Below are 27,369 nucleotides of genomic sequence, written 5' to 3' on the forward strand. Positions count from 1 at the left end.
TCGTTTAGTTGTACCACTTGTTTTTAGCTGGGCTTGCTTTTCCTTTTGTTTCCTGAGAAAATAAGTGAGAAAGTGGTAAGGATTGAATTTTGGTAATTTCCCACCTGCCAGTTTTTGTTGGGAATCTTAATTCAGGTACGGATTCTGGGTGTTCATATTTGGATTATACAAACGAATTTTTGAATTTGATTCGTTTCAGAATGCTAATGAATCATATTTTGTTTTTTCTTTACAAATCAATTTTTTCTAAAACGCGTCTTACGGTCCATTGTATGTTATCATGTTTAGACTTTGACATGGTATCATAGTAACCTTATATTTTCTGCAGAGCGTGTAAGGAAGTATATACCAAAAATTAAGATAACATAAAAAATCAAGTATCTGACTAGAAGAAGAAGAGCAATTATCTAACAATCGAATTGTGATCACAAGCAATTTACAAGCGTCTCATCTACTTTTTTTCCTTAAAAGTGAAGCAGCACGCAGAAATATTCGATCAACCTCATCAAAATTTGGCAAGCCAGCATCTTCGTCCAATGATTTATCCTTCTTTGCATCCCTAGATATTTGACGCAGGTGATCCTTAAAATCTTCAGGTTCTCCATCACTTTCAATAGTAAACTTTTCAAACTCTTCCAAATACAGAGGTCGGTCTGCCTTCTTCTCGGTCTCCTTGTCAGAATCAGTACAGAAAATATCGGATAAATCTTCAGAGTCCGAAGATATATCCACGTCTGTTGAAAGGTCATCCTCAGAGCGTCCCTTGCTTCTATCCATCATTTCTTTTACCTTATTTAAAGCCTCGAGCTTCAACTTTGAGGAGCTCCCAGAGTCTACATTATCAGTAGATTCAGTACCAGTTTCCTGCGTTTCTTCCATAGAATCTGTATAAATGTTTACTTTCCTTTTAGCCTGTGCTCAAAGCAATTCAAGTTCTTGTTCAAGTTTTGGGATATACTTTCTTACAGTGCGAAGACCATCCTTGTACTTCGATTTATCTAAAGCCTGTATGGGGGAGCAGAGAATACAAGGGAAAACATTAGAACAAATAATGACATACAATGCTTCAACTATATGATCAGGGAACCTAGTTTTAATTTCAACACCTGTAAAAAGTCTAACTGTCTTATCGAACATATACCTGCATCTCTTTGTATATTTGTGTTTTATTTACTGATGGATCTTTTAAACTAACATATTATACAAGGAAAACTTGTTTTCCGGTCATGAGGAAGCAAGCAAAGGACTTGATTGTCATGGTATCGGGCATTGATTTATAATGTTTATCGGAAAAGAGCAATGAGGTGGTTACAGCATGGAAAAATAATTTCAAATATGTAGTTAAAAAGCATTCTGCTTGGGCTTGACATGCAGTGTTCTAATGGAGACAGTTTAAGTCTAAATTCTCTGAAAGATGTACGTTTAGACAAATATTGGACAAGCGAACCTTCTTCCTGGAGAGAGTGATCCTAGGTGACATGATTTCTGTTGGAGGCTGATAATAGTTCTTCCCTCTATACATAATTATCGTGTATTCTTCATGAATGCCGAGCACAATCCTTCCGGTTAATCTAGCCAGCTCAGAAGCAATCTCCTTAACCTCCTCAGGTGAGAATGTTTTCACCACAACCTGCAGCGTTTGATGTTTCTTCCAATGCAAGTGCATGTTCAGAATCACACCCTGGTATCCCGTCTTCCAACGGGCACATAATTCTTGCACTTGAGACCCATCTTAAGAAAGAAGAAGTGTTCCTCTGGCGTCAATATTTCTGGATCATGGTTTGCCTCCGATGGCTCCGAGGGCTCAATTTTCTTAAGAGCTTCAACAAGCCTTTCCTCTTTCCTATGAGCCTGCAAAAACAGCAACCACATATCATCATCAGTCTCATAACATTTTCCAGAACCGTGCTACATTTTTCATGCAAACATCGGTTGGAAGATATGCCGAGAACTTAAAAAATTGTCAGATAACTTGTACGAAATCATTAACCGTATACAATTCTTAACGTACAGATTAGTTTACCTTTCTTAACTTGTGGAGAATTTTCTCCTCAGCAGTCATTCTCTCATAATATTTTTTCTTCTTATACCTGAAGAACTTGAGCCACCTAACCACTGCCCTTTTCCCCTTGAGCTTTTTCCTTTTCACTCTACCATCACCAGCTCCATCGGCACCCGCGCCGCCGTCTTTCGAATTTTCCAACGGCTCCACAGCTTTGTGCTCTGTGTTAACATACGGAGCTGAATAAACCCATCGACGGCCCTCCGGCGGAAACCACGCAGTACCCACCAAGTCCCCAAAAGCAGCAGGCTTTTCGTCGAACATCTTGCATACAACATCACCCAAGCTACTGCATTGTGAGGTCCAAACATGAAATGCTATACATTTCAATGAAACTTTGGTTGAAAATTCACTACTTTTTGAGATTTAGAGAAAGATGGGTACCTGGGTCGGTGGATTCTGAGGTGTTTGTGGGATTTGAGAAGGCGCAGTGACCGGAGAAGGCTCGGCCGCGCCAGTTTCTGCATTGGGGCTGAGCTGCACTAGCAAATAGCAATTCTCTGATTGGAGGATCTGAAAGAAGGCGAGTTTAGATCATCTGGAATTCCAAGCTTCAAAATCCAGCGTTTAGAATTCGACAATTCATTGTCAACATCGCAACAAATTTAATTCTAATATGATTTAAGTTCGCAGTAGCCTAGTGCCTCAAAGAGATTTCTTACTTAAGTAACGAAAAACTTGTTCTTTTTGGAGCAACGTAAACCTTTCATGACCTAATTTCTTTATCGAAGATTTAAGACAAACGTTCATTATGTCACTCAGTATTACGGTCTGGTGGTATTTCTTTTTGCTTAGAAGTGAGAAGTCCTAGGTTTGAATCTCGTGGATGACGAATTCGATACCAAATTAGGCTACTCATTTTGTGGTTTAGCCGAACTCCCATTTCTCTAGTATAAAAATATTCACGTACTCAAATAGAGAGAAATAAAGGTCCTTCCGGTAGAAAATGATTTTTCTTAATTAACAAATGAGTAGTAGTACAATATTTATACAAGGATTACAATAGTAACAGTGCTATACTAATGATACCGTAAATTACAAATGAATGGCATAATGGAAAGTGGTTACAGACCACGATGAATTGGCATTGAATTGGTGATTAAGTGTGTAACTCCATAACACTCCCCTGCAAACTTGACGGCAGTGAGTAGACAAGTTTGGAAATAAGACAGTTAAACTGATCGTGAATTTAGAGTGTCTCGTCTCTCGTGATCTCAAAGCTAGCATGAGTTTGAATTCGACTAGCTGTGAGATTGGACTGTATCTCCATGTCATGCATGTTGGAGTTTTGAGCTCCTTTAGTCCCACATCGGGGAACTCAAGTTCCCTAGAGGTCCTTATTTATTCACCTTCATTAGCGATTAGGTATTGGACAATTTGGAATAAGAATTGAGGTTTGGGGCACTAATTGTGTGGATTAGGCTTATGATAATTATATCATAATATTAATATTAATTAATCAAGACAAGGGCCTTGGCACTTGGGGCCTAAGAAGTTAAAATTAGTCAGAGTTCATTAATTTTAATTTTGAATTAAATTAATTAAAAAACGTTTTGGTATTGACACAACTATTTGGAAAGAGTTGTGTGGTTTTAAATACATCCAAAAGGTATTTGAAAATGTATGAAATAACCTATATAACTGAAGTTTTAGTTCCATCGTACATCATCTTTTTCCTTTCTATCTCTCCCATACAAAACCTTACAGAGAGTAAACTCACAAAGTAATTCGTCAGAATTCTATAATCCAGTGCATGTTGTAGAATTAAATAGTTGTATCCTGGTCGAACAGTTGTCGTAGAACCACAAGCATAAGAGTGCGACGGAAATACTGTTCGAATGATTTTCCTTTCTATCTCTCCCATACAAAACCTTACAGAGAGTAAACTCACAAAGTAATTCGTCAGAATTCTATAATCCAGTGCAAGTTGTAGAATTAGATAGTTGTATCCTGGTCGAACAGTTGTCGTAGAACCACAAGCACAAGAGTGCGACGGAAATACTGTTCAAATGACATAGTTTTTGCGTTAGCCTCTATTTGTGATTCAATCAAGTTAGTACCATTTTAATTCTTGTATTTATTTCTGTTATTTCATTCTGTATTGCAAGTATTTTTCGTTAATAAAGATTTGTAATTTCAAGTTATGTTATTTTTTATTTATTTCTGAATTGTTCTCAAACAATGCATGCAATCCACATCGATCGACACCAAATGAAACAATTTGTTTAGAGTGTGTACTAGCTGTGGGAATGTGGTCGCATTTTGATTCTTTGTTTTTCTCTTGTTGCTCTTGAGGTTTGAACTTCCGTTTGATTCCTTCTTCTTTTTTGTACGGATTGATACTGTTAGCTGGTAGTGGTTATCAATTCATACTTAGATAGAACATGGCAATTAGCTTGTTGCATTTTCAGTTTGTGAAATCAGATCTTGCCACAAATTTAGAAGCCAAAAAAATAAAAAGCTATGTTCTTTTTGGGTAATGAAAAGCCTCCACGACGTACGAATTTCCTTATAGAAGACCATATTTTAGTCGTACGATAAACCTCGAATACGTTCAATCACCACACACACATAACTATAGAAGATAGGGAAAGAAAAACGTGATGCTATTCTGATCAACGAAATTAAAAGGAAACTAACGAACGACGGGAAGATAACCCGAAAGGTACAAAGAAATGAAAGAGTTTGCATTCTTTGATATAAAATGGAATTATACAAGAGAGAGAGGGGCCTCTAAACCTCTACACAACAAGGCTGCTCTTCTTTTGTATCTCCTCTGTTGATAAAAAAAAAACACAACAAAGTGATTTCCGTACTCCCTTTTTACCTCCTGCACCCCTTGTTTTTCTAGTCCTCGTATCGAATAAACTCAAAGGCGAATCAAGGTACGCAAATAATGGGAGGAGTGTAGAAGGAGAAAACGGAAATTCGAAAATCACTACCATGAAAAAAAATCCTTCTATTAGTTAATTTGAACTTAAAGCAGCAAACCCACCACCTTTCATCATCTGCTTAAACTCCTTGAAATTCACCCTCCCATCACCATCCACATCAACCTTCTTTATCATGATCGTGCAATCCTCCAGTGTCTTCCCTTGCTTGAGCCCCAAGGAAGACAAAACCGACCGCAGCTCGTCCACCGTGATGAACCCGTCTCCGTTCTGATCAAACACATTGAACGCCTCCCTCATGTCCTCCTCCTCGTCCCTCTCGTCCATGATCGTCTGGTACAACGCCCCGAACTCATCCATGTCCACGAACCCATCTCCATTCACATCGATTTTTTCGATCATCTGGATCAAGTCCTTGTCCGGAATGTAAATCCCCAGCTTCTCCAACGAGTCCCTCATCTCCTTCTTCGTGATCCGTCCGTCCCCGTTCTGATCAAACATATGGAAAACCCGCCGTAGCTCCGCCTTGTCCATTAAAATTGCTACAAATTGATTGACCACCAAATCCCACGATTCGAAATTCGATCGGATATTGAGGAACCAGCAACAAAGCCCAAATGATCAAATTATTTTGTTTTCTTGAAGAAGTGGGGAACGAAGGGTAGAAAATATGGGGAAAACCTGAAGAAAAAAATGGTTAGGAAAATTGGGTAATACCGAACTGACAATTTGTGGTGGGAGTTGGTCGGAGTTGTTATAAGGAAAATAGAGGTGAAAAAACGATGAGGGTCAAACGTTTGAACGTTGGTGAATGATTGGATTAAAATTTTGGTTTTTAACGTTGTCGGTTGAAAAACGCGGGTATTGGTTTGAAGTCGTTTGATTTGAAAGCCGCGTTTTTGCGGCACTGCGTTTATAAGGAGTTTCAAACGTTCATCTGACCGTTATTTGTGGCGCCGTATTTTCTCAAATTAGGACTTTGATTTTAGGGTTTTTTTTTTGTCGGTCAAAGGTATTGCTTTTTGTTGAACACAAGTTTTGGGGAAATCCTAAGTTTGGGCATGCCTAAAATATAAGAGGGAGTTTTGGATAATGTTCCAAAACTTGCTTGCTTTTTGTGGTGAGGATAACTTCCATTCAATTATCATACTCAGTAATTAATACTGCTCGTGCTCGACTCCCATGACTTGGGTTAATTTGCAATTAAAGAGGATGTGTAGACGTGAGTTAAGCTAGTTTGCAATGATAGAGAATGACGTGAGTTAGGCTAGTTTGTAGTGATAGAGGATTCATATGTAATAAGGTTTATTTGTACCATACTTTACCAATCATGAAACTACCAAGTACCAGTCAACTTCATACGTTCAAGGACCCATTGTAGGATTCGTGTTTAGGATCCCATGTTGAAGCACAAGAGTTTCTCTCCAAACAGGAGGTCAATCACAAACTGACACATATCAACGTCAGAATAAAACTCCTAGAGTCCCACATCGATTGTGGGCAAAAGCAAGAGACTCTTCTCAACTATAAAATGAGACTATTATCCTACAATTGTGCTTAAACCATTGTATTATGTAAACTTTACATTATTAATAAGAACTCCTCTACCCTCGTGGACGTAGCCCAACTTAGGGTGAACCACGTACATCTTGTGTTTGCTTCCCTATCTCTATCTTTCTACATATTATTCTCACTAGGTGACTAGATCAACATTGCAAAGGTTATAAACTTAAGACTTTACGTTGTCCAAAGTCTTACTGATGTTGTGCATCAACATTTGACGCCATCTGTGGGAACGACACTTATTCTTACTCTCACAAGCTTTGTCAAGTTGGTTTCCATACACTCTCCTTCGATCAAGCATCCTTCTCCAACATGAGGAGTGAAGGAAGCCACATCACATAAAAGGACACCCCCTCATGCCTAGCGCGAGGCAATGAATGAAGGAGGGAGAAAAAAAAGGTTGCTCTTCAAACTAAAGTTGAAGAGCTTGAAGCTCATAACAACAAAATGATGATCATGACTAAGATGCTCTTCAAACTAAAGGTTACTTCATGCAAAAAGAAAATCAACATAGCGTTTGCTTAATACTTATTTATCCAAATTTTATAAATGAAAAATGGGGGGGGGGGGAAATAGGAAAAGAATAAAGATGTGAGAGTAGTAAAAGGGCCCGAAGAATGAGGAGCAAGTCAGATTCAGGCGAGAGCTACGGACCATTTGGATTTCGCAACGTTTCTAATTCTGGTGCAGACGACGATACGTACTGCTCTCTCTGATGTCGAAGTGTGCGTTTGGTACGCAGACGGGACGGGACGGGACGGAACGGGACGGAACGAAGGTGTAATTTTTGAAAAAGACATGGGGTATATTTGTCTTAAAATGGTAAAACATTGTGTTCCACAGACGTGGAACAAACCCGTTCCAGGGGGGGCAGGTGGGACGCAAAAACACCCAAAATCTGTCCCGTGGAACAGCCCGTTCCACCCATTTTTGGCGCACCAAACGCGGGACGGAACGCCTCGTCCCGTTCCGTCCCGTCCCGTCCCGTCCCACATACCAAACGCACATGAGCAGCCACTAGGGTTCTATTTTGCTCAAGAGGCTCCGGCCCATAGATTTAAAAACTAGTGATCTCGGACCATTGGTTCAAGGTTGGGCTTTGTATCAAGACTGACAAAAATTACTCGCGGCAGTGCTGGTACGACGGTATTACAAATTAATAACTTGTTATAATGTGTTAATTTTTGGCCATAACTGATTAACTTGAGATACTACAACAGTAGCTGAATGAAAGTACTTTTCGTACAACAAGACTCATGATAACCATTCGAAATAAATAACGAATAATTCTTTTATTGAGGAAAAATTCAATTACCTCGTTTCAATCATTGATTGTGGTTCAAATTGCCACATTGATTTTCTATTTGGGTTTGGGACTCCTTTGAAAACTTTATACGTTCAGACTTAGCTACAGACTACAGTATATGCATTTACTTGATACACTCACCATTGAATGGCCGGATATCCAATAAAAAAGAGCGAATGTCATATCCATAAGTAGTTTCGTTCAATGTTTTGGTAAATAGTCACATGCAACGCATGTGAGCCATTTTTCTAAAATAATTTGGTATTTATGTCTATTTCTTCCCCTCACATCGGCTTAAAGCCTAGTTTAGAAGGCACTGCTAGATTTTTCCTTTTTATGTATGTGAAAGAACCCATCAAGGTACCACTAGATCATGCAAATAGGGATGGGCAATGGTTATGGCGGGCGGGTAACCGCGGTTAATTTATCTATAACCGTTTATACTCATACCCGCATAACCGTTTACCTGTTGGGTAATTGCCTAAACGGTTATACCTATACCCATAACCATTTAATACCCGTTTACCCATTTATCCTTTTTAACCCGTTTTTCGTCTTCTTTTTTTACCATTACTCTTTTTTCACCTGTCTACATGTTTTTTAACAACTTGAAAATTAAAAAAAATTTATCATAATTTTTTTTTTGACAATTAAACACCGTTATAGGTACATTCATCATACATTTCCCTATTTTAATTTTTTAAGTCCTTATACCATTCCAATAATTGAAATAATAGTTTACGGACGATATTTTTAACTATTACCAATGAAGGTAAATATAATATTTGCTAAATATTATTGGGTTACAAAAATTGTTTAGAAGACATTTATGTCAAAGCATTTCTGTCAATTTCACGGTTACCCGCAAAGAATTTAAGTTAATTTGGCCAATTCCTTGATGATGAGAATCATCATTCCTGTAGTAGTGTTATTGAGAGAAAGACCGATGAATTTCTTGCTAATTTATTGGGTGCTAAGTATTATTGGATCGAGAACATGATTTATGTTATTTTTACATATATAAAATAAATGAGTAAACGGTTACCCGTTTATAACCGCGGTTAATACCCATAACCGCTCATTTAAATTTCGCGGGTAAACGGTTATACCCATAACCGTTTATTTATCTAAACGGTTACCCATAACCGTAACCGTTTAATTTAAATGGACGGGTAACCGTGGTTATCCATAACCAATGGGTATTTGCTCATCCCTACATGCAAACCAGGAAGCAAGACATTACATAAGGCAGAAAAAGGGGACTCAAACTAAGTAGTCACTATTACAACTATCTCTTCTGCCCTCTTTTGTTATAGTTTGTATGGTTCTGGAGAAGAGGTGAGAGCACAGCGCCATCACATCCTCCAACCACTATAATTCACCGTTCAACTATGTTCATCTTCAAACAGAATCCAAAATACAGGGTATATGTGCTTCCCGAAGAGCTCTAGTCACTTAAACCGATCTTCTCATGGTTCCCTGTCCTGCAAGGTACCTATCCCTTATTCTTCCAGCAAGCCGGAAAGAAAGAGTTTGGAGAGATGTTTCGACATCTCCACTACCCAGTACACAAAGAACAAAGCTCGTATAATATCTCAAGTAAACTCCACTAGATACTAGCAAATAATCACAACAGAACAAAACATTTCAAGTGTAAAAGTACGGGTAACCAAAGTCACCATAACAACCACATGTAATGGAACAAAACTTTGCTGAACAGTGCGCAGAACAAAGAAGTTCATAGAAGCAGGTTTTAAACATAAACCAGTCTGTTACTTTGTTTCTCACACAGCTACACTAATCTCAAATTCACATAAGCCTTTATGATTCAGCCCTATCACCAGCTCAAGCAACTATAGCCATCTCAAAACAAACGCCCCATGAACATTAGCACTTGCCTAGTTCATCATCATTGATACTGTAACTAATATTAGGTAAAAATCTAAACTCACGAACCTCCTTCGTACGCTTGTTGAATTATATTACCCTTATGTGACATTCCATAGAATTCCACAATTTACAGAGGTTATGCTGCACTCAAGTCCAGTAAACTTAGCTACCACTCTTCGCTCACATAAGCTATGGCTTTTACAAACTAAAGATCCCCAATCCAGCTAATTTAAGTCAAAATCTAAGATTATTTCTCAAGCTGCGCCTACGAACTGAGACCCACATTCATACTCCATCCAAATCACAATGTATGCTTTATTTCCTTGATTTGCTCCTACTTCAGAAACACTACCCTCGTATTACTAAATGGAACAATTGAATAAGCACTTCTGATCCCCAAATCTATGGCTCAAGAACTTTACTTCATTCTCCTACATTTTGTCAATAATCACCAACGAAATCAGACACCGACAAAAGCACTTAGATTACGACAGGCAGAAACCACAATAAGCAATTCAACATTCCAACATATTCAAATCATGAAATTGAGCAACAATTTTCTCAATTCATACACAGAAATCCAAAGCATTACACCCACAGCATTAAACAACTGGTTCCACAAAATTCCCGCGGAGCCAGAAAATCGCATTATTATATTCAAAAACAGAGTAAGATCCCTGGAATTTCACTACCCTAAGCTTATGGAATGTCCCAGGGTTTGGCCTCAGGGACAGCAACCACCATACCTTGAAGCTCCGGAGTGAGGACGACCTGGCATCCGAGCCTGGAGTGCTTGTTGAGAACCCTAGCCCTCGAGTTCCTCTTCAGCACGTACTCCTCGTCGTAGGACCGCGGCGGGAGCTTGTCGAACCATTCCTGAGCGATGTTGACTTCGCACTCGGCGGAGCAGGCGTCGATGTCCTCGAGCCGGTGGGAGGCCGGTTCGATAAGGCCGCCCTGGGCCAGGGCCTTGAGGAGAGTGTGGCCCGATAGGCCCACGACCTCGCGCTTGCGGCCGTCGACGTCGATCGCGAAGAGCTTGACGATTCGGTCGGAGACTTTGGCGGAGTGGGTGGAGGAGGATGGGGAGGTGGAGGAGGCGGAGGATCTGGAGATGAGGGAGAGGGAAGGGAGACGGTGGAGGATTTGGGAGTGACGGAGTCTCTGAAGGCTCGCCATCGCCATTGTTTTGTTTCAGGTTCGGGAAAGATTTGGCTGTTGATGACAGAGGTTTTCAGAAAATGGTTTGTTGTAAAATGAAAAAGAAAAGAAAATAGAAACTCCACCACGAAATGGAAAAAGAGGAAAATACACCAAAATATGAAACATATGGAAAATTGTGTCATTTTGCATTCCTCGTGTACAAATCTTTTTACATTTTTAGTAGTACTAGTCCCTTGTCACACGAATTTTTTATTTTTTTGCACAAACCAATTTTTTTTTCTCAAGTCTTACCTAAATGTGATTATAATATATCTCTACTATTAAAAATAAGAGTAAATTATAGCAAATGTCTCTCAACTTTAACCGAATTAGAGGAATAATTCTTCAACTAAAAATCTATTATCGTTGGCCCTTCAATTCATCAAAACATATAGCTATGGTCATTTTCGACAACTCCTACAGAATTATGTCAAAATGAGTTATGTTGGAATAATCATTGCTACAATTAGATTAGAATTGAAGGATCATTGCTCTAATTGGGTTAAAGTTGAGAGACTATTTTCTCCAATTGGATTAAATACAATTTTTCTTATTTGATTTTCCATATTTGCCCTTTGATTCAGTCTTATGTGCATGGTACGTGACTCATTTTGACAGAAGTTCTAACGGAGTTGACGAAAATGATCATAACTGCACGTTTTGATGAGTTGAGGGATCAATGATATTGGATTTTTAGTTCAGGAACCATTGCTCCAATTGGGTTAAAGTTGAGAGATTACTACCCTTTGATTAACGTTGGTTTGGTATTGCTGTATTTATAAAAAAAAATTACTTCTGTTGTGCTGTAAAAATAAATCACTGTAAAATAAAGTTGTGTGTTTGATAAACTTTTCTTTTTGTAAAAGTGTTCCGGCCAAACCACGACGATGATTTAGTCGTCAAGTAAGGTATCATTTTTTTTGTCTCGTGGAGAAGTATGATTTTTTTTTTAATCATTCGATTTCGTTGAGTATTGAAGAAGTTACGAATGTTTAAAGTTTATTCAGTTGAATCTTATTTTACACTTTCCTATCTTCATTTTGATATATTATAGGTCGAATTTGGTTAGATTGAGTTACGAAGCTTTGAAAATTGTCCAAATTTTTGGTCAAGAGCTTCGGGACATTTAATGGAGTTTTTAACATAATAACTAAAATAATGGATGGTGGATAATCTCAATGACCATTTCTATTGATTTTCAATTTTAGGAAGCAAAATGATGTGTTATGCAAATCTCAATGATATTTTGGCTAAAAAACCAATTGAAAATTACTTATTAAAGGTAATGTATTTTGTGGTTCATAGTTTTCAGTCAGTAATCAGATTTTCTGGCAATCAGAAATTTGACCTTATACTTTCAATCTTCTGTTTTCTGAACCTTTCTGCACCAGTATTTAGCTGTCGGAGTCTTACCAGGAAAGCTTCCTCAACTGCACCGAGACCTGAACTTTCTGTGTATACACATGAGCTTCAATGATGCGAATGATATTTTAACTACTTTCTGTCTTCTGAGAAGCTTCCCTGCTCTACAGGAGCTTGAAATTCGGGTGAGTTTAATTTTATTCTGTTGATGCATGCATATCCTGGTGTTGAATTAAGAACGTCGACCCAACTCTCTACTCTAGAAATTTTAGTATCTGATGATGTAGACTTGTGTAGGCCAATAAAAAAGATCAGGCTGTTGTGGGAGATGTGAACTATGGGTTAGACAACAACCAGAATTGCTTATTGACCAAACTGCGACTTGTGAAGATAACCGGCATCTCTGGTGTCGGAGCTGAACTAGATGTCATCAGGTTTTTGCTTTCAAGTTCACCTGTGCTCAAGAAGATGATTGTTGCGCCTGCTACTGTCAATGAATGCAGCAGAAGACTAATTTGGAAGTGCTTTTAGAAAGGATTGAAAGCGCTTTTGGAAATATTTTGGTAGAAAAAGTTGAAAGTTGCAAGATCCTCTCCTCCTGGAGTTGCTAAATGAACATTTAAGATGCGTTTGATGCAAGCAAACTAGAAGAAATTACATGGACAGCAATTTTTGGTTTTCGATTCTGCTGTACTGGTCATTGCTATGCGTCATGTGTCATACAATTAACTAAAAGAAAGGGTTTTGTTCAGATAACCTCCAGAATCGAGGGCAATGCCTGATTGCTCTCCATGTTTGGGATAGCACGACAACAATTCTCGATTGTTCAACAACGAGTTTTAGAACAAAACTGATCTCATTTCTAACATATGGAGTTTTACATATTACAAGTCATCAAAATTAATCGTTGAGTCGCTAGACCAATAAATGTCTTTAGAATATGTAGATGAATTAGCTTCCATAAGGCAGTCCGAGTCTTCCAAGGCTTTGTCCATGGACTCTGCTAAATCTGCCTCCCACAAGCCTAACCTGCAGACTCTATTGTAAGTTTCATAATTCGATGCTCTTAGGCCCTCCGAAACGATCTCCCTTAAAGAATCACAAATCTCTTCACTACTGACGGCATCCAGAAAAGTTTGGGATAAAGCAGGTTGCCAGAAAACAACAATGGCACAGCTCTTATCCACTAACCGAACATCAAATTCTTCAGAGAAGACGGCATGTGACTTGTGCAACAAGCTCTTGAGCATCCCCGCAGTCATCCCATTTCTGAATCCCCATAAGAATACCAAATGATCACAGCTGACCTTTCTCATGTTCTTTGTCCAGACTCTGATATCCCCATTGGTTGATTCTTGGGGGTTGTCAGAACACGGATTGGAAATGTTTGTATACTCTTCGAGGGCTGGATCCAACAGTGCATTGTTAGATACCATAGCATTTTCGGAAATTTTCAGAATGGAGCAGAGCTTTGCAAAAAAGTAGCACATCTTCACAACACAAAGATTATGAATGTTGCCTTCATTTTCTGTAGATGACAACTCAAAAGAAGTTAGGTTTGCTCTGAAGTAAAGAGGGCATGACGGAAACCAATCTCACAAAAATGAGGTCAAAATATCTTCGAAACAGTGATTTGACACAAGAAATTCACAAGAGAACCAAGTAAACCCTCAAGAGCAACAAACATGTGATTACTGCACTCTATCCGACTGTGTCTGTGTGTTATGTGAAAACTAAACTATGTTTGGATGAAGAAATTTAAGATTACTAAGGAATTTTAAAATGATGGAAATTGAAATGAAGGGATTTTATTTTCTAGAATTTGTGAATTTTGTTGTTTGGTTAACTTAAAAGAACAATGGAATTGAAAACGAAATTTGTTAATTTTAAACTCCCAATCATAGAAATTGGGAAATGACACCTATTTACATGGAATTTAAACTTGGAAATTAGAGGCCCCAAATTCCAAGTTTTTTTTCCACGCGGAAATTCTAAATTTCTATGTTATAAGTCCAAACAAGGGAACTGGTGCATGTCAATTTATAAATTCTGACTTTTATCCAAATTCCAAGTTTATTTCCCTCATCCAAACATAGTGACGGTATTGACTATACCTTGAGGCGAAATTTCCATATCAATGGGTGTGAAGTAATGATTATTCAAGTATGAAATAGCTGCAGGAATATTCTTCATCAGATGGCTGACATCAAGTATGTGGGGGAAAACCGAGCGCAAGGAACCCACAAACTCGTCTACATTAGTCGGCAGGGGAGAGAGAAACTCTGAATGAATAACTGTGAAATCTGCACAAAGCAAAATTAAACTATAAGTTGAGAAACTAGAAAAGAACAGAGGCCAAGTCAAGGGCATTAAAGCTCACATATATTTATTAAATAGAGATACACCATTAAGGGAATTGTGGGAGACAACAGGTTTCTGTGAAGCAGAAATCAAATCGATCACCTCTCGAAATCCACGAACTCTCTTGTTCTGTTCCTCCTCGAGGTTTTGAAGCTCTCTCTGCAAGCACACATTCAAACCAAATGCTTTATAAAAAGCCTGATGATGCAAAACACCAAGACTTGAAAATCACGTCACTACCTCAAACAATTCCCTGTCCTCTTTAGAACTTGTCAAAACAACACGAACAGCCTGAGTTCCTCCGCCCTTTGCTGGGATTATTAAAGGAACAAGGTCATCAGAGAACTCCTTCAACATCTGTAACCAACGAAAAAAAACATTGAATGGGATAAAATTCTGATTAAATATACCGTCATGGCGGCACCAGAAAAAAGGATTAAAAAGAACAAACGATCAACATACCTCCAGTGCAAGCTGGACTTGACGTTCACTACAAACATCTAGATCCATGCAAGGTCTTGTTCCGTACATTTCACTTCGCATTACAATTTTTCTCAAGGAACTCAACAGAGCATCTGCAAAATGACAAGAGGATACACATTTTAACACAAAATATAACAAAATCGAAATAGAATCTAGAACCCTTTTCTGTCCTTACCATCTTTCTTTGTGCTTTTGAATGCAGTTTTCCAATGCGTAACTCGCGATTTAATTCTTTCTACGAAAACTGTATCAGCAATGGTATGGGTCGAAGAAGTGTTCGTTACATAGCTGCTGGCGGCCGGATTCCCTATCCAAACTTTAGCCGCAGATTCCTGTGCTCTAGACAAGTACGAAATACCTGTCTCATTAGAAAAACACAAAATCTCAAAACAACATCAAAGTTACAGACTTGCAAAATCCCAAATTGTACAGTTTCCCCAATTCATCGAGACAAATTTCTTTCCGTAATTTCTTCTCTAGTTTTCGTAAAAATATTAACTTGGGTAAAATCAGATTCCACAAAATTAGAACTGGGGAGTGAAATTAAACACCAAAACTTTACAGGGGAGGCTTACCATTATATATGCAGGCATTGAAATCAAAACCTTCTTCCGCCATGGAAGTCAAATGTGATGTTTGAGCTGAAAAGCTATAAGTTGGCATCCCCATCTTCAATTCATCCCTTGGGAACAATACAAAGTTGTATCTGCACCAATATCATCAAACCCACATCACCAAGTCACATTATTATACATATATATATATATATATGTATATGTAAATGTATATGTGTATGTATAGGTATAGTAAGAGTGTACGGACGGGTGAAGGGTGAGCTTAGAGGCTCTGAGAGTGAAAGGGCAGGCGGCGAACTGGAGAAGCTGGAACCGCTCGGCGGCGTACTTGGCTTTCCAATACGACGTGTCGACGGTGTCGAAGGGCTGGGGGCGGAGCCACGGCGCACGATGCGACCCCGTTTTCTGCAGCGAGACGGCCACGAAGTCGGAACTGGACAAGTGGTTCTTGAACTCCTCCAGGGACTCGGAATAATTGGACTTCGTCACTTCCTTCACGGCCCATTTCCTTGAGACATTGGTGGTGGTGGTGGTGGTGCTGAGAAAACGGCGCCGTATTTGTGGAGGCAGAGACGCCATGGTTTTCTTCTCTCCAGCGTCAACTCAGCCGCTACCCGTATCTGTACCGTACTTGTTTTTCAATTTTGAAAGTACTCTTAAAGGAGAGATGTTCTCTTCCTTTATTTTGTTACTTGATTGATTAAAATTTTTTTTTTTCAATTTTTGATCTATGTCTTTGAGTATTAATAATATAATAAATTATTTCAATAATAAAATATTTTTTATTTCTAAATATATTCATTTAATTTTAAAAATGTTACAATTAGTATATTTATATTTATGAATAAATTTTTTATCATATATTTTTAGTTTTAATTTGTACCCGTTTTTAATTTGTAATTCTTTTTTAACTTGTACCAATTTTATTTTCAATTTTAATTTATACCCATGTATTAATTTCTTTTTGTGCTCATATTTTTTAAAGTTTATTTGTTTTTCTACCCATATATATTTTTTTTGTACTTTTTATTTTGCTAAATGTACCCATTCATGTAAAACTTTTTAATCTTAAAATGTACTCATTCTTAAATATACCAATTTTGTCACAGCCCGTCCCGGGATTTTTCATTCCGAGGACGTGAAATTTCAAAAATAACCTTAAACGAGATTAAGGTGTGTAAAGAGATGACATTTGTTTTATTTAAAGTTCCTAAACTATGGTTAATTTGTGTTAGGGACTAAAACTAGGTTGTAATGTTGTGTTTGGGTTAAGGTGGGATCCTCATACCTCAAAGCACTCCCTAAAACCCGTAACCTTTCCTTCTCTCTCTTCTTCTTCCATTTCAGATCTCTCTCTCTCTCTCACCCTCTCGAACACACGGCAACCACCAAGACCACCACAAAAAAAACACCCTAAACTTCCACCAACGACGGATTTAAGAGTGCCATCGTACTCCTGAAGACCATACGATCACGATGATACCCATTTCAAGTAAGTTTCACTTCGAAAACCCTAGTTTCTAAAGTTGCCGTGAATGTGTACTGTTCATGAGCTTTGAATTGGTTGTGTTTTAGGCCAAACCAAGCTCATAGTGAGCTTTAGGAAGTCCCAAGGATGCTCGGAGTGCTTCGTTGGAAGTTTTTGGACGTAAGAACACGGAGATCGACAAGTTCAAAGTTTGGCCGAAGCTTTCGAGGCATTTTCCGGCGAATCCCCGGCGAGTTAGGAGTCGAGGTAGGTATCAATCTCTTCGTCTCGTAAAGTACTACAACTTTCCTTTTTGTTTCACTCAATTTCGTTGAGTATTGAAGAAGTTATACTCATTTGAAAAATACCCAGTTTCCGGCGACCTCCGAGGCTTTCGAGGCAGTTTCCGGCCAAACCACGGCGAACTAGGTGTTGTGAAAGGTACCATTCTCTTTGTCTCTTCAAGGGCTACAACTCTCGTTTTTTAATCACTTGATTTCGTTGAGAAATGACAAAGTTATGGCAATTTGAAAAACTGCCCGGAAAACGGCCGCCGGAAAAACCAGTCCGGCGACCCAAGGAAGAAGAAGGTGCTACAGTAAAAAAATAAAAATAAAAATAAAATTATTTTAAAAATATGTCGACGTCCGTGACGTCGAGTAGATCACTGTGGTATATTCATATACCTAAATTGAACACCGTATGAGAAAGTTATTGAAGATTGTTGGTTAGGTGTTCAAATAACATTTTATAGTTTTCACATTTAGGTGAAAATGTGAATTGATGATCCGACCGTTGGATCGTCACCAAACTTTGATACGTTGTAATACGTAATATTTGAGGATTATTGGAACTTACGGATTGGGAATCCGAGTTACGGATCTTCCGGAATTGGAATTGTAAGTCCATAATATAAAATGTTAACCGTCACTTAGTTTTGGAAATTGACGGAGATCCGACCGTTGGATGGTAATGAAATTTTAGGATGTTGTCCTAGAGGTATAATGTGGACCTCTGGAAGTTATGGATTTAAAATCTGAGGGGTGGATCTTCCGGATCAATCTACGTAGTGACGTATTTTATATAAGTTATATATTCTATCGATATGAATTCTGAGGTTGGAATTGATTATTGTTTTAGGCGCCGATCGTCATGACGCCTTGGCGTATTGTGCTAGGGAGTTGTAGGGCGAACTCCAGGTGAGTGGGCAGTTTTGTTTTCCGTATATATATATATACTTAACGTTTTCCCAGAAATTGAAAATGCATGAAATTATGTTTAAAATGAAATGCATATGAGTTATGTGGAAAAACGGGAAGTGAAATACCATGCATAGAATTGATATGAAAAGTATATAGAAATGTGAGTTGAAATGCCATGCATGAATTAATATATGATGCATATGTATGAATTGGTGCGGTGGACGCACAGGTAAGAATTGATTTATGATGCATATGTATGAAATGGTGCGGTGGACGCACAGATGAGTATTTAATTACTGTTATGATGATGATGATATATATTGAGCTCAAATCCTGCACCATGGTTTAGTGCTTATAGTATTCACCGCATCGCACGCTCGCCTTGGATCCAAGTAGATACTAGTCGTACAGTCCACGCGGAGTGGGTACGACAGACCAGTCGCGAGAGTGTTAGTGAGATTCCGACTGGTGGGTGACCTTAGATTATGTGCACAGATGATTTATGAGAAGCACTAGAGCGTAACTTGTGTGCAGAAGGCCGGACGGGTCACGGAGGTGACTCCGGTAGAGTGATAATGATAGATTTTGAGCTCTAGGTTCAACCGTATAGGGCTATTAGAGGGCCTACGGTTGATTACTTTCTTGCACCTGATATGATTATGTTGATGCATTCATACCTTATTACTGTTGAGATGATGTGGCATGGCATAATTAATATGAGAAATGTTGAGATGACATGGCATGGCATGATTGATAAAGAGATAATGTTGAGATAGTAAAAATGAAGTTTTGAGAATATATATGTATATTTATATTTTACATTTCTGGGAAAGTATACAGGTTTTACGGAGAGGGGTTACAACGTTTTGAGAAATGTTTGGATTTGGAAAAGAATTGTTTTACTGACCCACTCAATTTTGGTTTTGCGCCCCTCCAGGTTCAGGAATCACAAAGGTGTGGTGACTACGAGGAATTCGACGGTGTTCTGACAGATTGGACAAAATTAGGACTCCCTTCGGGTGTATCAACTTATAAATTGTATCTTAAAGCTTCCGTACTGTGCAAATGGTTACGTCACTCTCACGTGACGGCCAGCATGCCCTCCTTCGGGACGGGGTGTGTCAGTTGGTATCAGAGCATGGTTGCAATCTTGGACATTTTGAGAAGTTCTAGTGAATTCTGTCAGAACTACACCGCCTCGTAGCAAGCCACTTAGTTAGAGGAATTTAGTCTCCCTAATATAACGGTTTAGGGGAAACTATTATTATGGTGATTCAGTCTATTATAAAAAGGGACATTTTAAGATGGGTTATGAGTTGAATTTGAATCACCTTATGAAATGATGAACCTGAGGGAGCGAAGTAACGGTTTAACCGTTTGGAAAAGAAGTTTTGGATTATGCAAGTCAAAGGAATCTTCCTTCTGACAAGGGGTCGAGACGACTACCTGGTTTTGGGTATGAATTTGTATCCTGGTGGAAACAGGATTGTTAATTGTTGTCACCGGAGAAAACAGCTGATTGAGAATTATTTAAGGACTTGTTTAAGGAAAAGTTTATCCCTCCGGCATTTATCGATGGTAGTAAGCAAGAGTTTGCAAATGTGAATCAAGGAAGTTGACGATAAATGAATATTATAGAAAGTTTTCAGACTTGCCTCGTTCCATCCAGATATTTGAGACAAGGTGTCTCGAGTAAAGGAAATGTACCTTGTGCAGCAGGTACAAAATTAACACTTTGGGAAGTGTGAAATTAATGAATGTGTTTATGTGAACAGAGGGGACACAGAATTGTGAATCGTCCCTAAAATCAGTTGTACCCAACAGTTTTCTATGACATCGTAGTATCGATTCAGTAGGTTTATGGATTTAGTAGTTTGGTCGGATTGACCGTGGGTACAGAGAGATTTGATGAGTTATATGTTCAGCCATACAGGCCACGAGAGGTGGATTCGACTGACACATGAGAAATTGGTGAGTTATAGGCTCGGCCGTACCGACCACGCGGAGTGGATCCGGCCGACGTATTATTGAGATAAGAGTTGAATCAGCCGTATTGGTCATTCTAGTTGACTTCGGCTGATATATTTCTTATTATGTATGTTATTACCTAGAGAGTAGTAAATAAATGTAATTGAGACGAGTGAATGTATTTTACATTGAGTGACAAAATAGTAATGTTATATCTTTGAGAGTGGTTGCCTACTTATCGAGACAACGATGATTTATCAGTATTGCGGGCTGCAGACCGTAATATTAATAACTCATTCGTGGATTCGTTAAGCAAGCAACCCGGTAGATTATTTTATGTTAGTATTGTACTTATTTAGAATGCTTAATAATAATAGAATTTATATTGTATCAGTTAATTTTATTCCATTAGATTGGTTGTTTATAGTTGTGACTAGATGGAATGTTACGGGAAACCAGTTACTTTCCATCGATCTGGATGACCAGAGATTACTTTTGTAAGTATGCAAAGTGGATTGAGTCAGGCCGTTATTTATGCTGTGAGAGCAAAGAGATTGTTTTCGAAAGGCTGTCAAAAATACTTAGCTCATGTGGTGCTAAATAATGTTGTTTGGAGTAGTGTGAATAATGTCGAAAGGGTTAGACTTTTCTTGATGTCTTCCCTGAAAGTATACCTGGATTGTCTTCAGGCAGAGATATGAGGTTCACTATTGATTTGTTGCCAGGTATAAATTTATGTTAAAGATTGGTTCATGATGAGTTAAGGGAATTGGAAATTCAGTTGAAAGAATTGGTTGATAAAAGTTTTATTCAACCTAGTACAACGCTTTGGGGGAACCCTAGTTCGTTGGTGAGGAAGAAAATGGGCTTTAAGACTATCCCTTGATTATAGACAATGGAATCGGGTAACGATTGGGAACCGTTATCCATGGTGATGTACTGATGTTTATTTAACCAGCTCAGAAGTAATTGCGAATATTCAAAGATTGAATTGAGATCTGGTTACTACCAATTGAATATTATAAGTGACGTTGATCATAAGATGGTTTTCTGGACTTGTTATGGTCCTTATGAAGTTTGGTGATGCTATGTGGATACTCATGCTGTTTTATGAGTTGATGGATGAAGTATTCCAATAATGCCTTGATAAATTGATATCATTTTCATTGAAGATATTCTGGCATATTCTGAACCAGAGCAGAGCATGTAAATGTATTAAGTCGGTGAAGCAAAGATTGAGAGAACGTTGGTTGTATGCTAAGTAGCAAATGCTAAAGTTAGATGAATCAGGTGGCATTCTGAGATTTGTTATATATTCTTAAGGTATTCAAGTGAATCCTTAAAAGGTAGCAGAAATTAAAAATTTGGAACAACCACAAGCCATAATTGAGATTCGGAATTTCTTAGCTTACCAGGCTATCTTGGATGGTTGTGAAAGATTTTTCAGTCCTTGCTTTGTCATTAACGAGACTGTGGAGAAAAGAGGTTATGTATGAGTGGGAAGGAAATTGTGAGCAAAGGATTCAACAACTGAAGTATTTCCTCACTCATGCACGTATTTTAGTAATCCCAGAAGATAGCGGTAATTATTGGTTTATGGTGATGGTACATTAAATATTCTTGGAGATGTATTGATGCAAATGTTAGGGTGATTGAATATGTTTCACGACAAATGGAACCTAATGAGATGAATTACCCTACTGGTGACTTGGAAGTCACGATTATCATCCTTGCTGTGAAGTTGTGGAGACATTATATGTTGAAAAGAATGCAAGATTTTACAAATCAAAAGAGTCTCCAATATTTGTTTATTCGGAAGGATTTTGATATGAGGCAACAAAGGTGGATTGAATTACTTAGTTATTATGATGGTACGATCAGGGTGATCGTGAATTGTTGTAGCTGAAGCACTTGGTGAGAAGACTACAGTATGATTAATGTCTGGCACGTTTGCCAAGAGTATCATCTTGTGGATTGAAAACCAACGGAAGAAAAATTAAGAATGGAAGATCGAGAAGAAGTTATACTTGTTAAATTTCAAGTTAGGCCTGTTTGGTAAGGTCGTACTCGAAACTTAAATGTTTGACGAGGAATTTAAGAATTAACCAAGGCAAGGAAAGAAAGGAAAAAGAATGAGTACATGATTCGTGAATCAAATGGTATGTGGATACAAGAAAGTAAGAAGTATGTACCGAATGCTGAGGATTTAAAGCAAGCAATTTTGGACGAAGTACACTGTACAACTTCTGCAATATTCCAAAAGTAATGAGATCTAGTATACCATTTGACGTTTTTATTGGTCAACAGATTGAAGTAGAAAGAAGTAAACCTTTGGATTGAGACGGTTATTTTCTGTTTCGCAGTGGAAATGGAAAAATATTACTTTGGATTATGTGTACAAGTTTCATGATACATAGGATGGTTATGATTGAATTTGAAGCGATAGTTGGTCAATGTACCAAGTTAGTACATTTACTCCAGGGTTGAGTAACGGTACTTATTTGTTTTATAGAAAGAAGAATTGGTTTACGGAACTGCTGAGTTTCTTAAGTATGTTGGTTGTGCAGTTTCTGAAGTAACGCCATAAGGACCATGAAATGTGTCATGTGAGTCGGTTTTTGTTGACTTGTGAATGGAATGTTTCTGGGTAGAGAAAGATTCGATCACGAAAGAGTTTTTGTAAACCCTGAGACTATGGATGAGTCTCCTCAAAGTATTCAGGTGATTAAGTTAACCTGAAGAAACCAGGAATGGCAAAAGAGATCAACAGATGAATATGCCACTAATCGAGTGTATAACGTAGATGATTTTATATTTTTGGAAATTTCACCATGAAAAGAAATAGCAAGATTTGGAAAGGAAGACAAGATAAGTCTTAGACACATCAGATCGATTTGATCACTAAAGGAATCGATGAAGTTGCATACAAGTGGTGATGTCTTCAGAGTTGGCTAAGGTACTTAATGTATTTTGGGTTCGATACGTTGTCACTAGGTGGCAAATTCGTCACATGAGATCCTGATGCAACTATTGAGAATTAAATTGGATTCGACTTGATAAGGAACCAAGGATGACTTTGGATTGGAAAAAGAAGGTCCTGAGAATTAAGACAGAGTAAGTGGTAAAAGCTTTGTGAAGGAAATCATTCAGTGGAAAATTATGTGGGAGAAAAAGAATCGGATGAGAGATTTTTAACCGAAGCTATTGTTGGAGTATGGTTGATTTAGTTGGTTGCTGGAATTTCGGGGACGAAATTCTATAAGGAGGGAAGATTGTCACAGCCCGTCCCGGGATTTTTCATTCCGAGGACGTGAAATTTCAAAAATGACCTTAAACGAGATTAAGGTGTGTAAAGAGATGACATTTGTTTTATTTAAAGTTCCTAAACTATGGTTAATTTGTGTTAGGGACTAAAACTAGGTTGTAATGTTGTGTTTGGGTTAAGGTGGGATCCTCATACCTCAAAGCACTCCCTAAAACCCGTAACCTTTCCTTCTCTCTCTTCTTCTTCCATTTCAGATCTCTCTCTCTCTCTCACCCTCTCGAACACACGGCAACCACCAAGACCACCACAAAAAAAACACCCTAAACTTCCACCAACGACGGATTTAAGAGTGCCATCGTACTCCTGAAGACCATACGATCACGATGATACCCATTTCAAGTAAGTTTCACTTCGAAAACCCTAGTTTCTAAAGTTGCCGTGAATGTGTACTGTTCATGAGCTTTGAATTGGTTGTGTTTTAGGCCAAACCAAGCTCATAGTGAGCTTTAGGAAGTCCCAAGGATGCTCGGAGTGCTTCGTTGGAAGTTTTTGGACGTAAGAACACGGAGATCGACAAGTTCAAAGTTTGGCCGAAGCTTTCGAGGCATTTTCCGGCGAATCTCCGGCGAGTTAGGAGTCGAGGTAGGTATCAATCTCTTCGTCTCGTAAAGTACTACAACTTTCCTTTTTGTTTCACTCAATTTCGTTGAGTATTGAAGAAGTTATACTCATTTGAAAAATACCCAGTTTCCGGCGACCTCCGAGGCTTTCGAGGCAGTTTCCGGCCAAACCACGGCGAACTAGGTGTTGTGAAAGGTACCATTCTCTTTGTCTCTTCAAGGGCTACAACTCTCGTTTTTTAATCACTTGATTTCGTTGAGAAATGACAAAGTTATGGCAATTTGAAAAACTGCCCGGAAAACGGCCGCCGGAAAAACCAGTCCGGCGACCCAAGGAAGAAGAAGGTGCTACAGTAAAAATAAAAAATAAAAATAAAATTATTTTAAAAATATGTCGACGTCCGTGACGTCGAGTAGATCACTGTGGTATATTCATATACCTAAATTGAACACCGTATGAGAAAGTTATTGAAGATTGTTGGTTAGGTGTTCAAATAACGTTTTATAGTTTTCACATTTAGGTGAAAATGTGAATTGATGATCCGACCGTTGGATCGTCACCAAACTTTGATACGTTGTAATACGTAATATTTGAGGATTATTGGAACTTACGGATTGGGAATCCGAGTTACGGATCTTCCGGAATTGGAATTGTAAGTCCATAATATAAAATGTTAACCGTCACTTAGTTTTGGAAATTGACGGAGATCCGACCGTTGGATGGTAATGAAATTTTAGGATGTTGTCCTAGAGGTATAATGTGGACCTCTGGAAGTTATGGATTTAAAATCTGAGGGGTGGATCTTCCGGATCAATCTACGTAGTGACGTATTTTATATAAGTTATATATTCTATCGATATGAATTCTGAGGTTGGAATTGATTATTGTTTTAGGCGCCGATCGTCATGACGCCTTGGCGTATTGTGCTAGGGAGTTGTAGGGCGAACTCCAGGTGAGTGGGCAGTTTTGTTTTCCGTATATATATATATACTTAACGTTTTCCCAGAAATTGAAAATGCATGAAATTATGTTTAAAATGAAATGCATATGAGTTATGTGGAAAAACGGGAAGTGAAATACCATGCATAGAATTGATATGAAAAGTATATAGAAATGTGAGTTGAAATGCCATGCATGAATTAATATATGATGCATATGTATGAATTGGTGCGGTGGACGCACAGGTAAGAATTGATTTATGATGCATATGTATGAAATGGTGCGGTGGACGCACAGATGAGTATTTAATTACTGTTATGATGATGATGATATATATTGAGCTCAAATCCTGCACCATGGTTTAGTGCTTATAGTATTCACCGCATCGCACGCTCGCCTTGGATCCAAGTAGATGCTAGTCGTACAGTCCACGCGGAGTGGGTACGACAGACCAGTCGCGAGAGTGTTAGTGAGATTCCGACTGGTGGGTGACCTTAGATTATGTGCACAGATGATTTATGAGAAGCACTAGAGCGTAACTTGTGTGCAGAAGGCCGGACGGGTCACGGAGGTGACTCCGGTAGAGTGATAATGATAGATTTTGAGCTCTAGGTTCAACCGTATAGGGCTATTAGAGGGCCTACGGTTGATTACTTTCTTGCACCTGATATGATTATGTTGATGCATTCATACCTTATTACTGTTGAGATGATGTGGCATGGCATAATTAATATGAGAAATGTTGAGATGACATGGCATGGCATGATTGATAAAGAGATAATGTTGAGATAGTAAAAATGAAGTTTTGAGAATATATATGTATATTTATATTTTACATTTCTGGGAAAGTATACAGGTTTTACGGAGAGGGGTTACAACGTTTTGAGAAATGTTTGGATTTGGAAAAGAATTGTTTTACTGACCCACTCAATTTTGGTTTTGCGCCCCTCCAGGTTCAGGAATCACAAAGGTGTGGTGACTACGAGGAATTCGACGGTGTTCTGACAGATTGGACAAAATTAGGACTCCCTTCGGGTGTATCAACTTATAAATTGTATCTTAAAGCTTCCGTACTGTGCAAATGGTTACGTCACTCTCACGTGACGGCCAGCATGCCCTCCTTCGGGACGGGGTGTGTCAAATTTGTTTATGAAAATGTACCCTCTTTTTTTTTTATATAAAATCTATTCAATTTTTTTCTAATCCATTTTTAAACTTATATGGGTACATTCTTTTTTCTTTGATTTTAAAATGTATCCATGTCAAGTTTAATCGAAGAAATTTACTAATGTTATTAAGCCTAATATCTTTTTTTTTTTGTGATTTTGAAGAATGTACCCATGTTTTGATACAATAAATTTTTTGGTTAATTTTAATAAATGTACCCATGTATATATATATACATACACAATAGTATATTTATATTTTAATATTTTTAATCCCACAAATTATGGTTTTTTTATTTAAAATCTCATTTATATAAACAACTAAAATTTCTAATTTTTAATTAAAAAAATATAGTAACGTGCATAGAAATAAATTATCACATTAATTTCAGGGACCTCGATCAAAAATTAAAAACCAACAATGTTTCAATCAAAGAATATTCATAACTAAAGGCCGCATCCAAAGTCTCCCATTTTTAAAATGATTGAAATTGATTAGACAGAATTTGTTTTTCAAAATTCAATTACGTTATTACTAAAGATTGGTTCTTCAATCATTTTAAAAGCGCTTCCAAATGAGCTTTGAGTTCCGAGTTCTGCTCATACATTTAATTGTCAAGACAATATCCATGGGTTTACCAAAAATAAAAAACAGACATTATCCATGGAGATATTACAAGTTGGGTGTCTCCACTCTAATCATAACTATAGAATACGGCTATATTCTAAATAATAAGAATATCATTATACCGTAGTATTAAATGAAGAAGAATATCCTTATGCTATAGTGCTAAGTGGCTACCCTTTTGGCACAATATTCATGATGTTAGTGGAGAATTGACATTAAATTTGAAGTGACAGAAAATTCATATAAAATCATACTTTGAGAAGGTCCTTAGAGCATCTCCAATAAGTACGGACTCCCACCACCACCTTTATGGACTCATTTAGGAATTTTAGAGAAATATTCAAGTCTCTAAAAGAATATTATCTACAATGAAAACTCCTTATAGTACAGTAGCTAAATATAACGACTAAAATATT

At 37.9% G+C, this 27,369-nt stretch overlaps 4 protein-coding genes, 1 long non-coding RNA gene and 1 pseudogene across 8 annotated transcripts; 2 read left to right on the forward strand and 4 right to left on the reverse strand.

Annotated features, from left to right (window-relative positions):
* Positions 1-361: 361 nt before the first annotated feature.
* Positions 362-2,746, reverse strand: LOC126586463 (uncharacterized CRM domain-containing protein At3g25440, chloroplastic-like; annotated as a pseudogene).
* A 1,982-nt stretch (positions 2,747-4,728) lies between these two features.
* On the reverse strand, positions 4,729-5,838 carry LOC126586480 (calmodulin-like protein 3). The gene has a single exon (XM_050251334.1). The coding sequence runs from the start codon at positions 5,485-5,487 to the stop codon at positions 5,029-5,031; it is 459 nt and encodes a 152-aa protein (XP_050107291.1). The 5' UTR covers positions 5,488-5,838; the 3' UTR covers positions 4,729-5,028.
* Positions 5,839-10,211: 4,373 nt separating this feature from the next.
* On the reverse strand, positions 10,212-11,012 carry LOC126586479 (uncharacterized). The gene has a single exon (XM_050251333.1). The coding sequence runs from the start codon at positions 10,895-10,897 to the stop codon at positions 10,412-10,414; it is 486 nt and encodes a 161-aa protein (XP_050107290.1). The 5' UTR covers positions 10,898-11,012; the 3' UTR covers positions 10,212-10,411.
* Positions 11,013-12,288: 1,276 nt separating this feature from the next.
* On the forward strand, positions 12,289-13,004 carry LOC126586482 (F-box/FBD/LRR-repeat protein At1g13570-like). The gene is made up of 2 exons (XM_050251335.1): positions 12,289-12,462; positions 12,575-13,004. Exons 1-2 carry the CDS (start codon positions 12,379-12,381, stop codon positions 12,806-12,808), a joined length of 318 nt encoding a protein of 105 aa, XP_050107292.1. The 5' UTR covers positions 12,289-12,378; the 3' UTR covers positions 12,809-13,004.
* A 3-nt stretch (positions 13,005-13,007) lies between these two features.
* LOC126586459 (poly(A)-specific ribonuclease PARN-like) lies at positions 13,008-16,328 on the reverse strand. Its single transcript, XM_050251299.1, has 8 exons — positions 15,944-16,328; positions 15,697-15,827; positions 15,297-15,479; positions 15,101-15,213; positions 14,879-14,995; positions 14,683-14,797; positions 14,392-14,580; positions 13,008-13,805 (listed from the first exon to the last, which is right to left on the reverse strand). Exons 1-8 carry the CDS (start codon positions 16,273-16,275, stop codon positions 13,162-13,164), a joined length of 1,824 nt encoding a protein of 607 aa, XP_050107256.1. The 5' UTR covers positions 16,276-16,328; the 3' UTR covers positions 13,008-13,161.
* A 513-nt stretch (positions 16,329-16,841) lies between these two features.
* On the forward strand, positions 16,842-26,225 carry LOC126586485 (uncharacterized). 4 transcript variants are annotated; one of them, XR_007610819.1, is made up of 7 exons: positions 16,842-17,431; positions 17,537-17,605; positions 18,305-18,363; positions 19,304-24,241; positions 24,347-24,415; positions 25,114-25,172; positions 26,113-26,225. It is a non-coding gene; the product is annotated as an uncharacterized LOC126586485 (long non-coding RNA). The 4 variants fall into 4 exon arrangements; XR_007610818.1 differs by lacking the exon at positions 26,113-26,225 and having other exon boundaries at positions 16,843-17,431; positions 19,304-23,998; positions 24,082-24,241; positions 25,114-25,526; XR_007610817.1 differs by lacking the exon at positions 26,113-26,225 and having other exon boundaries at positions 16,843-17,188; positions 17,272-17,431; positions 25,114-25,526.
* Positions 26,226-27,369: the final 1,144 nt, after the last annotated feature.

This window comes from Malus sylvestris, chromosome 10 (assembly GCF_916048215.2).
Source record: "Malus sylvestris chromosome 10, drMalSylv7.2, whole genome shotgun sequence".
In the NCBI taxonomy this organism is placed as follows: domain Eukaryota; kingdom Viridiplantae; phylum Streptophyta; class Magnoliopsida; order Rosales; family Rosaceae; genus Malus; species Malus sylvestris.